The sequence below is a fragment of the Monodelphis domestica genome, chromosome 1 (assembly GCF_027887165.1).
Source record: "Monodelphis domestica isolate mMonDom1 chromosome 1, mMonDom1.pri, whole genome shotgun sequence".
NCBI lineage: Eukaryota > Metazoa > Chordata > Mammalia > Didelphimorphia > Didelphidae > Monodelphis > Monodelphis domestica.
Window position 1 is genome coordinate 231,876,502 of NC_077227.1, and position 12,933 is coordinate 231,889,434.

Below are 12,933 nucleotides of genomic sequence, written 5' to 3' on the forward strand. Positions count from 1 at the left end.
CTGAAGGCAACTTCCGGAAAGCAACCCGACCCAGAGAGCCGGGGGAGAGTGTGGCCTCCTGGTCCGACCCTTCCACTCCAGTTCCAGTGAGGCATACTCAGTTTAACCCAGGGAAAGCTCATAGAACCGACAATCTGCCCAGGACTAAAGCCTCTGAACACCAGACAAAGATAAGAAAAGCTAATCCTCCCCATTCAGAGATGGCAAACTCCACAGAAGCACGGAAGCCCCAAAATACCAAGAAAAATAAGAAGAAAGGGGCGACTTTGGACACATTCTATGGAGCCAAAATACAAAATACAGAGCAGATAGAAGATGATATACAAGAAAATGCTCCAAAATCTTCCAAAGGAAATGGAAACTCTCCACAAACCCATGAAGAATTTGAATCAGAAATGACCAAAAAGATGGAAGCCTTCTGGGAGGAAAAGTTGGAAATAATGCAAAAGAAATTCATGCATCTACAAAACCGGTGTGATGAAACTGAAAAGGAAAACCAGGCTTTAAAGGCCAGAATCAGGCAGCTGGAAGACAACGATTGTGTAAAAGAGCAAGAATTAATAAAGCAAAGCCAAAATACCAAGAAATTAGAAGAGAACATAAACTATCTCACCGACAAGATGACAGATCTGGAAAATAGAGGGAGAAGAGACAATTTAAGAATAATTGGACTCCCAGAAAAGCCAGAAATAAACACCAAACTGGACATGGTGATACAAGATATAATCAAAGAAAATTGCCCAGAGATTCTAGAACAAGGGGGCAATACAGCCACTGACAGAGCTCACAGAACACCTTCTACACTAAACCCCCAAAAGACAACTCCCAGGAACGTAATTGCCAAATTCCAAAGCTATCAAACAAAAGAAAAAATCCTACAGGAAGCCAGAAAAAGACAATTTAAATATAAAGGAATGATCATCAGGGTCACACAAGACCTTGCAAGTTCTACTCTGAATGATCGTAAGGCATGTAACATGTAGCAGCCCAGCCCATAGACGTTGTGGGGAAGCAAGGAATGTGAGTGAGCACATGGCCATTATGTGCATGGCAATGAACTTTATTGCCAGCATGGCTGAAGTTTAGGCGCGAAACCTTGCTTTCCTGTGTCCCACTCACCTGAGGAGTAAAACCCCACCTTCACCTTGTCATAGGTTGTATTATCCAATAGGGGTACCCCAGATAACTCATCCATATGTATTGAGGTATCATATAACTGTTCAATATGTATTGAGCTGGCAAGACTATAAATAAACCAGCTCCTCTAAGCTCCGCCCACTGGTTCAGGATTCCCGGGTCTGGCAAGTAGCAACTTCTCCCCTGTCCCTCTTCTCTATCTTTCTTACTAAGGCCTGGTCCTTAGACCAGGCCTGCCTTACTAAGGCCTGGTCATTAGTCCAGGCCTGCCTTACTTCCTCTCTTTCTCCTAATGCTATCTAGCATTATCTACCTCTTGTAGTTCTTAGTCTCCTTTCCATCTGCACTAGCTTTGTCCTCTGACCAGTACGGTGTTAAAAGAGGATCATTGGGTGGTTTCAGCCTGAATATTCACACCCAGTGGTCGGAGCTTAGCTGTGGCTCATACAAATAATATTCGTCTACTGACTCGGTTACTCACATCTCTAAAGTCGGCTCGTTCACGCCCTTCGCGGGTAAAAATCTCTTCTCTATCTCTATCCTCTCAAATTCTTCCCCCCTTTGCAGCCTCTTGCAGGCCGGGAGGTTGCATTCTGGCGCCCAAACGTGCTTAGGGCCCACTCCTAGCACTCTCGTGGCATTCTACCTTTATTTCTCACAGCGGTTTGGGAGGGCGCGCCCCAACACGTGAAGGAATTCTTCAGGCTCGCGTGAACGAAGCCAAAAGACGATTCCCTTCAGGTCTGGAAAAAGGAAGGTGAGTTGGTCTCAGAGATGGGTTTGAATATTTCCTCCCACGCAGGCTATATACGACTCCTCATGTCGTTAGTGGAACAGGGAGGTAGGAAGGTCTCCAAAGCGCAGATCAAAGCCTTGCTACAGGTGATTCAAAAGGCTTTCCCAGCCTTCCCAGCCAAGGGGACGCTAGAAGTTGCGCAATGGGACCTAATCGGACAGTCTTTAAAGGACTATCAAAAGGAAGGTAACAGAGTCAGGAAGACGGTATTTAACACCTGGTCAATTATCAGAACCATCCTAGAGGATTTAGCTACTAGTACCTATACTGCAGGGGAGAAGGAATTTCCACAGACTCAGGAATTAAAAAAGCAGGATTTCAAAGGCACTGCTCCTGAGGAGACTGATGGGGGAAGGGAAGGAGAGTGTTCAGAGTGGTCTAGGGATCCGCCAGAGGCCCCAGGCTATAGCTGGAAGAGGAGTAAAACAAAAGAGTCATTTGCAACTCCAAAGCTGTATCCTTCCTTGGACACTCTGACCCCTCCCCCTCCCACTCCTCCACCAGACTACGGGTTGGCTTCACGAGTCTCCCTCGTGGCCTCCCCACCCCCACCTTGCTCACCTGAAGTTTCTAAGCCTTATTCACCCAGGAATGAGCCGATCTCGCCTGCTCAAAAAGACAAGGAGGGCATTTCTGCTTTCCCAGTCAGGTATATAGAGGACCCTGAGGATGCCAACAGACGCATTGCCCAGCATAAGCCCATAGACTGTAAGGTCTCGAAAATGCTCAGAAGCAGCGTAGTAAAAAACAGGGCAATCGCGCCATTCACATTAGCGCTCCTCAGTAATCTGGCTCAACAGACACTCACACCGGCTGACTGGTACCTGGCAGCCGAGTCCGCCCTCAGCGGAGGTGACTATCTGACCTGGAAACTGAAATTCCATGATCTATGTTCCCTGCAGGCCTCCGAGAACAGGCAGGCAGGAATCAACGTGCCCTTTGAACAATTGGTAGGGCAAGGAGAATTCGAACCAATTGCTAGGCAAATCGCAGCCACAGAGCAGATTTTTAACCAGATAGCCAGCGCGGCCACTAAGGCATGGAGAGCCCTACCCGGGAAGGATTCAGAGCGCTTGTATACAGAGATTATCCAAAAGCAGAACGAATCTTTTGCTGACTTTGTGGATAGGCTCAGTACAGAAGTCCGCAGACATATCCCTCACGAAGATGCAGCCAAGGTTCTCATTCGGGACCTTGCTTTTTTAAATGCTAATGAACAGGCCAGGAGAGCTTTAGCTCCCATTAAAGCTACAGGGACCCTGACAGATTTTTTAAGAGCCTGCCAAGACATAGGCATGGGTGAGACACGAACTGTTTTAACAGTGAGTGAGCAGCAGGGAATGCTCACAGGGCATTGCCATGCATGCGGCAGGAAAGGTCACTATCGTAAAGCATGTCCAAATAGAAGACCAGGAAAGACTCCAGGTATCTGCCCCAAATGCAGAAAGGGCAGGCACTGGGCTTCTGAGTGCAGAGCTAGCAATAAGCGAAGTCTTCCCAACACAGGATCTAACACCCAGTTAAACTAGACTTCGGGCCAGCCTTGAGCCCAGGAGCAAATCAGGGCAGGACCATGAGGTATTCTTTTCGTTTCCCTATTATAGCAACCGAAAGCATAGTATTGAAAGAGAACTCAGAACCTACTTGGATTCCAGCTAGCTTTCGTTTCCCAGTACCTCAAGGTGCTAAAGGGTTAATACTAGGCGACCCTGACCTCATTGCAAAGGGTTTAGAAATCTTTCCCACATTGTTTCAGGATAAGGAGACCAATGGGCTCCACATCCTGGCTGCTGCAAAGCCAGCGTTTTGCATTTCAAAGGACAATAATCTAGCCTATCTGACCATATTCCCTGAGGCTGATTTCTCTCTAAAGAGCAAGCTTCAAAAAAGCAGCCTTGACTCCACAGCCCATGGATTGTTTTGGTCTCAAAAAGTGACTCAGGATAGGATGATAATGTCTTTGTTTGTAGAAGACAGGGTTATATCAGGCATCCTGGACTCTGGAGCAGACATCTCGGTGATCTCTGCTACGGATTGGCCAGAGTCATGGGAAGTCATTGAACCTCACCAGAAGTTAGTAGGCATAGGCACTCCTGAGCACATTCTCCAATCAGCGAATTCTTTATCGTGGTCTGATAGTGAAGGACATAGAGGTACATTTAAACCTTATGTACTAGATATTGCCCAATCTCTGTGGGGCAGAGAGGTGATGTCCGCAATGAACATAACATTGACTACATCGGACAGACTGCACACGGAATTTGTGGGTGCGGCTAGCGTCGCCCCACTATTTGCTGACCCTATCACATGGTTAAGTTCCAAACCCATTTGGATTAACCAATGGCCTATATCTAAGGAGAAATTAGTACATCTAGAGGCCATAATACAGGAACAATTGAGATTAGGTCACATACGAGAATCGAACAGTCCCTGGAACACCCCGATTTTTCTGGTGCCAAAGAAGGCAGGGAAGTGGAGGCTAGTCCATGATCTTAGGAAGATCAATGAACAGCTAATGGACATGGGGACAAGGCAACCGGGATTACCTTCCCCGGGTCCGATTCCTATAAACTGGAAGCTGATAGTTATAGATTTGAAGGATTGTTTTTTCAATATCCGCCTGTCCCCACAAGATTGTCACAGATTTGCATTTTCTGTACCCTCAATAAATTATGGTACTCCTTTCAAAAGATTCGAATGGCTGTGCCTTCCACAAGGCATGCGTGTAAGCAGCTGTTTATGTCAGAAATATGTAGCACATGCACTGGAACAGGTTAGACAGAAACACGGGAAATGTCATATAATTCAATATGTAGATGATATTCTGTTAGCAGCGCCATCTAGTGGCGAGGTGGAGATATTGCTCGCAGACGCCACCAAAGCTTTAACGGCGGCGAATCTGGTGATCTCTAAGGAAAAGATTCAAACCACGCCCCCTTACAAGTACCTAGGAACACTAGTGTATGATCAAGAGATCCGTCCACAGAAAATTGAGATTCGTAGAGATTCCCTGAATACGTTGAATGATTTCCAGAAGTTATTAGGTGATATTAATTGGCTCAGACCTTTTCTAAAAATCTCTACAGGACAGTTAGAACACCTGTATGCCACCTTAAAGGGAGATGCTGCTTTAACATCCCCTAGAACACTGTCTCCCAAAGCGGAGGAGGAGTTAAAGGTAGTGGAAGAAGCGGTATCAAAAGCCAGAGTGTATAGAATTGATCCATCATTACCTTTAATAGCGTCTGTTCTACAGACCAGGTATACTCCCACAGGTGCTTTACATCAGGATCAACACATCATAGAATGGATTCACTTAGCCAATCAACAAACTAAATCCCTCACTAGCTATCTAGAACTTATCATTTTGCTGATAACTCAGATCAGAAAAAGGGCAAGACAATTAACTGGCATAGATCCTAGTACAATTCATGTGCCTATAACAAGAGAGCAAGTTCAGAATTTATTTGCACAGTCTTTGCCATGGCAAATTGCTTTTGCAGATTATACAGGACAGATAGATAATCACATTCCTGCTAATAAGATACTACAGTTTGTAAAATTGACTCCTATTATTTTTCCAAGAATGACATCCATGCATCCTCTTGTAGATGCTGTGAACGTTTTTACGGACGCATCAAAACATGGGAGAGCAGGAGCTGTAGTCCAGGATAGTACAATGTTATTAGACACTACTTATGGCTCTCCACAAAAAGCTGAACTAGCTGCAGTTCGCAGTGTGCTAAGGGATGTAGTACAAGCTTGTAATATAATCTGTGATTCATTATATGTGGTTAATTTGGTTAATTCGCTGGAAACAGCAAAGATTAAACCTGTACCTGATGAGGAGTTATATCTCTTGTTCCGTACCACCCAGATGGTGATATGGCAGAGGCAGAACAAATTTTTTATAACACATATTCGTTCACATACTAACCTCCCTGGTCCTCTCTCGGAGGGAAACGCTAAGGTGGATACCTTAGTGGCATCTGCTTTTCAAGATGCAGTTAGATCACATTCTTTATTGCACCAAAATGCAAAATCTCTCAAATGCCAATTTGACATTACTAAAAGACAGGCACAGGAGATAATCCAGCAATGCAGCTCGTGTGCCCAGTTCTCCTCTACACCTCTTCCCCCAGGAGCTAATCCACGAGGACTCAAAGCTAACCAGCTTTGGCAGATGGACGTGACTCAATATGCTCCTTTTGGAAGGTGGAAGTATGTGCATGTGACAATTGACACATACTCAAGGGTCATATGGGCCACGGCACAAACGGGAGAAAAAGTTTCTCATGTCATTGCACACTTGCTGGAAGCATTTGCGCATTTGGGGATTCCAAGTCAGATAAAAACTGACAATGGTACTGCATATACCAGCAAAAGGTTTGCAGAATTTTGCAAACTGTGGAATATAAACCACAAAACTGGAATTCCAGGTAACTCCACTGGTCAAGCAATAGTGGAGAGAGCTAACAGGACTCTCAAGAACCAGATACAAAAACAAAAAGGAGAGTACCTGACAATTTATGAAGGTGATATCTCTAAACCCAAACCTATTATCCCTAACAAACTGTTAAGGATAGTACTTTTAACTCTCAATCATTTCTCCATCCCAGAAGGGCTGAATGCTACACCTATGCAGACGCATTTTGAGTGTCATGATACAATGGACACGGTGCAGCAGCCCTGGGTTTTCTGGAGACTGCCAGGAGACAAAGATTACAGAGGTCCGAACAGGCTAATAACGATGGGTCGAGGATATGCTTGTGTTTCCACAGATAATGGAGAGATCTGGACTCCCAGTAAGCATCTCAAACCGTGGAAGGGACCGCTTCCAGATGCAAGGGGAGCAGAGCAACAGGCTCACCAGTCTAGCACCGCACCGGCTGCCCGAGACCAGGACGAGAAGCAGACGAGCATCGCTGCTGTCTCCAGTCAGCTACCTGATGGTCAAGCGCAGGGCACCGGGATCGAAGGCAACACTGGTGAATGCACGCACTCTGAACACTGACATTACATTTACTCTGATGACATTCACTATTTTGACTTTGCTGAACATCTGTCATGCTGAAGTCTACTGGTCCATCGTGCCCAAACCTCCTATTTTGAGAATGTTAACTTGGATGGACAAGCCCCCTCTGGCATATGTTAACAACACGGACTGGCTACCACACCCTATTCTAGCCAAACGTGTTCCTCTAGAGTCTGAAGGGGCTCTGTACAATTATTCAGGATCTACTGTGTATCCTCCATTTTGTATGTCTTTTAGAAATTCGTTTATTGGTAATTCTTTCTGTGTACCACGCAGACAGCAAGCGTGGATTGTCAAAAATGCCACTGACAACAGTTATGTAGGGGTTGGCATGGGTGTGATAGGAATGGGAGATGAGTTAGCACGTAAGACGTTCCAACCTAAACACCCTGCTAACAAGTACCTATGTCCAAATCAGATAGGTACGGTACAAAAGGAGTTGCCATGGACAGATTGTTCTGTCCGAGTTCCCAGAAAGGTTAAGATGCCGGCAACCACAGACTTTAACATTTACAATTGGGCACCCAGGTTACGTTGTGGTCGCTCTGAACAACTGACACGGTTAGACAAATACACTGACTATGAGAAATGGCACATGCCATGTCAGAATTTTCAGAAAATTGAGGACTTGCTAGAAGTAGACATGGCTGGTTCTAGACTTGCTATTGAAGCAGGTCCTATACAGAACACGCAGTGGAAGATAGTGGCTGCCACGCAGCCGATATACAAGTTTAAGGTCAAGGTGAAGAACTCAGGAATTGATCTTGAGTATGACAGTCACATCAATGTCACAGCATGTGTTTTTGCTCCTTATGTAATGCTAGTAGGTAACAACCTTCGAATTTTTAAAAATGACCAAGGTCTATATGAGATCAACTGCACAAAATGCCGACTACATCAATGTCTTAGTCCTAAAAACCAAGATTCATATGTTGCTATCATGTATCATCCACCTTTAATGTGGGTACCTGTCAACTTGACAGAGACGTGGGCATCTACGCCTACTGTGCACATTGTTCAAAAGGCATTTAACATGGTTATACATAGGTCCAAGAGAATGGTCTTTGCACTTGTAGGAGCCGTAGTCTCAGTAATTGCCATGATCACATCACTAACCACGGCAACATTGGCATTAACTTCCTCTATCCAGAACCATGAGTTCATACAGGAAGTGGTGTCTAACTCTTCCAAATTATGGCACACTCAGCAGAGTATTGACTTAGCTTATAGAGATGAGCTGGACAGTTTAAAAGATGCTGTGTTTTGGTTAGGTAAAGAGGTTGAAGCTTTACACACAAGAATTACTTATCCCTGTCATTACAATCAAACGGGTTATTGTATTACTCCGTTGCCATATGATAATGTGTCATATGAATGGCAACTGGTCGTTCAGCACATCAAGGGTGCTTGGGGAAGTCGTAACAGCACCTTGGACATTATTAAGTTGCAACAGCAGATCAACAAATTAGACCAAATTGTATATGAGAATGAAGCTGCAAATATAGCTGCAAATTGGGAAGCAACTTTATCTTCCCTAGATCCCCAAAATTGGTTTGGTAGAGCTAATTTAACCAGCATTGGTACTATCATTTTATTCATATTATTGGCTATTGGTTTGATTATACTTTGCAGCAGGAGCTGTAAAAACAGAGCCTACATTCGAGGCATACTGCCAGAATTGGCACGGTCTTATCACACTAGGCAATTGGTGCCTGAAAATGTTGAATTGAACACAACCGTTTTATGAAAGACCAGAGTATCATGATATTTTACATTCCAATCTTTGATATATACTGAGAAGGTGAAGGCATGTTTGCTATGTCACACGTCTGTCCCTCCTGAATTGTTCAGAGAGGATGTTTTTTCTTTAAAGGAATCTCTCCCACCACACAATCAAAAAGAAAAGGGAGAGGAAGCTTATAGAGATCAGTATTTCTAAGAAATCTTACAGAGATCAGTATTTTGCTCTAAGATCAGTATTTATATTTTAGAGGACACTTTTTAAAGTCACTCTTGATTGATCAACCTTGATTTTTTCTTTTGCACTATTAAGGCCAGAACTTTAAGTATAAAGAAGACTGTTAATGCTCTGATCCAGAATTATGAAGGTGCCAAGATTTCTAGAATTACAGTCACCTTACGGTCAGTAAGCATGAGAACATGACAGAAATTGTTAATTTTCAGTTGACCATTCTGGAGAGTGATGTCTGATTGCATGCAACGGGAATCATGATGAATACCAGACAGCCTAAGCCACGGTGATGCATTTTCCATGTGAAATGGATGCTTGAAGTTGGGGAATGCAGAGACATAGTGCACTGACGCCCTCAGTCACTGGAGGTCCTGGCATCGTCCTTCCAACCAGTTTCTTAGGTGGCAGGCATCTGGCAGTGAGAGCGAATAGATCCCAAAGATGCAGAATCAGTTCGAGAGAAGGAAAGCATTTATCCTTCAGGTCCAGAGGAGGTCAATTTTGCTAATCATGATGAGATCTGACAGCTTCTCATGGTTCTGACTGGTGAAGAGTGACGTAGTTAACTGAAGCACCTATCTTGTCAGACGGAGAACTTCTACCTCATGAAACAAGGATCAGTGTTATGGAAATTATTTTTCTCTTTGACATTTTATATTTTATATAATTATTTTGTTAAGCACATAGATAGAAAAAAAGGTTCACACTTGATTTTTATATTTGAGTTTTGTAATCGGGTTTGATTTTCTCACTGAGAATTGTTATGATTGTGCACCAGTGTGTTTATATTTAGCGTGTGTTGAGTTACATTTTGATATTACTCTATTCATTTGTGTGTCAAACAAAAAGGGGGAGATGTAGCAGCCCAGCCCATAGACGTTGTGGGGAAGCAAGGAATGTGAGTGAGCACATGGCCATTATGTGCATGGCAATGAACTTTATTGCCAGCATGGCTGAAGTTTAGGCGCGAAACCTTGCTTTCCTGTGTCCCACTCACCTGAGGAGTAAAACCCCACCTTCACCTTGTCATAGGTTGTATTATCCAATAGGGGTACCCCAGATAACTCATCCATATGTATTGAGGTATCATGTAACTGTTCAATATGTATTGAGCTGGCAAGACTATAAATAAACCAGCTCCTCTAAGCTCCGCCCACTGGTTCAGGATTCCCGGGTCTGGCAAGTAGCAACTTCTCCCCTGTCCCTCTTCTCTATCTTTCTTACTAAGGCCTGGTCCTTAGACCAGGCCTGCCTTACTAAGGCCTGGTCATTAGTCCAGGCCTGCCTTACTTCCTCTCTTTCTCCTAATGCTATCTAGCATTATCTACCTCTTGTAGTTCTTAGTCTCCTTTCCATCTGCACTAGCTTTGTCCTCTGACCAGTACGGTGTTAAAAGAGGATCATTGGGTGGTTTCAGCCTGAATATTCACACCCAGTGGTCGGAGCTTAGCTGTGGCTCATACAAATAATATTCGTCTACTGACTCGGTTACTCACATCTCTAAAGTCGGCTCGTTCACGCCCTTCGCGGGTAAAAATCTCTTCTCTATCTCTATCCTCTCAAATTCTTCCCCCCTTTGCAGCCTCTTGCAGGCCGGGAGGTTGCATAACATGATCTTCAGAAAGGCAAGAGAGCTGGGTCTCCAACCAAGAATCAGCTACCCAGCAAAACTGACTATATACTTCCAAGGGAAAGTATGGGCATTCAACAAAATAGAAGACTTCCAACTTTTTGCAAAGAAAAGACCAGAGCTCTGTGGAAAGTTTGATACTGAAAATCAAAGAGCAAGGAATAGCAGGAAAGGTAAATATTAAGGAAAGGGGAAAATGTTATCTTCTTCTTTTACTCAAACTCTCTTCTATAAGGACTACATTTATATCAATCTATGTATACTAATATGTGGGGAAAATGTAATGTATAAATAGGGGGTAAAGAAAGACCAAATAGAATAATCGTTCTCACACAAAGATTCACATGGGAAGGGGAGGGGAAGAAAACTCCTATAAGGAGAGGAAGGGGGGGGGGTTTACTTAAACCTCAATCTCAGGGAAATCAACTCTGAGAGGGAAAAACATCCAGATCCATTGGGATCTTGAATTCTATCTTACCCAACAAGGGTAGGGAGAAGGGAAAACCAAGGGGGGGGAGGGGGAGAGGGAGAACAAAAAGGGAGGGAAAGAGAGGGGGGAGGGGGAGGGGACTGATTCAAAGTAAATCACTGGACTAAAAGGTAGAGCCAAAGAAGAAAAGGTTAGAATTAGGGAAGGCTATCAAAATGCCAGGAAGTCCACAAATGACAATCATAACTTTGAACGTGAATGGGATGAACTCACCCATAAAACATAGACGAATAGCAGAATGGATTAGAATCCAAAACCCTACCATATGTTGTCTTCAAGAAACACACATGAGGCGGGTTGACACCCACAAGGTCAGAATTAAAGGATGGAGTAAGACCTTCTGGGCCTCAACTGATAGAAAGAAGGCAGGAGTGGTAATCATGATATCTGATAAAGCCAAAGCAAAAATAGACCTGATCAAAAGGGATAGGGAAGGTAATTATATTTTGTTAAAAGGGACTCTAGACAATGAGGAAATATCATTAATCAACATGTATGCACCAAATAATATAGCACTCAAATTTCTAATGGAGAAACTAGGAGAATTGAAGGAAGAAATAGACAATAAAACCATACTAGTGGGAGACTTAAACCAACCATTATCAAATTTAGATAAATCAAATCAAAAAATAAATAAGAAAGAGGTAAAAGAAGTGAATGAAATCTTAGAAAAATTTGAATTAATAGACATATGGAGAAAAATAAATAGGGATAAAAAGGAATACACATTCTTCTCAGCACCACATGGCACATTCACAAAAATTGACCATACATTAGGTCACAGAAACATAGCACACAAATGCAGAAGAGCAGAAATAATGAATGCAGCCTTCTCAGATCACAAGGCAATAAAAATAATGATTAGTAATGGTACATGGAAAACCAAATCTAAAACCAATTTGAAATTAAACAATATGATACTCCAAAACCGTTTAGTTAAAGAAGAAATTATAGAAACAATTAATAATTTCATCGAGGAAAATGACAATGGCGAAACAACCTTTCAAACCTTTTGGGATGCAGCCAAAGCGGTAATCAGAGGTAAATTCATATCCCTGAATACTTATATTAACAAACAAGGGAGAGCAGAGATCGAGCAATTGGAAATGCAAATGAAAAAACTCAAAAGCGATCAAATTAAAACCCCCCAGCAGAAAACCAAACTAGAAATCCTAAAAATTAAGGGAGAAATTAATAAAATCGAAAGTGATAGAACTATTGATTTAATAAATAAGACAAGAAGCTGGTACTTTGAAAAAACAAACAAAATAGACAAAGTACTGGTCAATCTAATTAAAAAAAGGAAGGAAGAAAAGCAAATTAACAGCATTAAAGATGAAAAGGGGGACAGCACCTCCGATGAAGAGGAAATTAAGGCAATCATTAGAAATTACTTTGCCCAATTATATGGCAATAAATACACCAATTTAGGAGAAATGGATGAATATATACAAAAAAACAAACTGCCTAGACTAACAGAAGAGGAAATAGAATTCTTAAATAATCCCATATCAGAAAATGAAATCCAACAAGCCATGAAAGAACTTCCTAAGAAAAAATCCCCAGGGCCTGATGGATTCACCAGTGAATTCTATCAAACATTCAGAGAACAATTAATCCCAATACTATACAAACTATTTGACATAATAAGCAAAGAGGGAGTTCTACCAAACTCCTTTTAGGACACAAACATGGTACTGATTCCAAAACCAGGCAGGTCAAAAACAGAGAAAGAAAACTATAGGCCAATCTCCCTAATGAATATAGATGCAAAAATCTTAAATAGGATACCAGCTAAAAGACTCCAGCAAGTGATCAGAAGGATCATTCACCATGATCAAGTAGGATTCATACCAGGGATGCAGGGCTGGTT

General features: G+C 42.7%; 1 protein-coding gene across 1 annotated transcript; it reads left to right on the plus strand.

The window, feature by feature from the left end:
* Window positions 1-6,963: 6,963 nt before the first annotated feature.
* LOC107649223 (endogenous retrovirus group K member 6 Env polyprotein-like) lies at window positions 6,964-8,715 on the plus strand. The gene has a single exon (XM_016422789.2). It carries the CDS (start codon window positions 6,964-6,966, stop codon window positions 8,713-8,715), a length of 1,752 nt encoding a protein of 583 aa, XP_016278275.2.
* The last annotated feature ends 4,218 nt before the right edge of the window (window positions 8,716-12,933 follow it).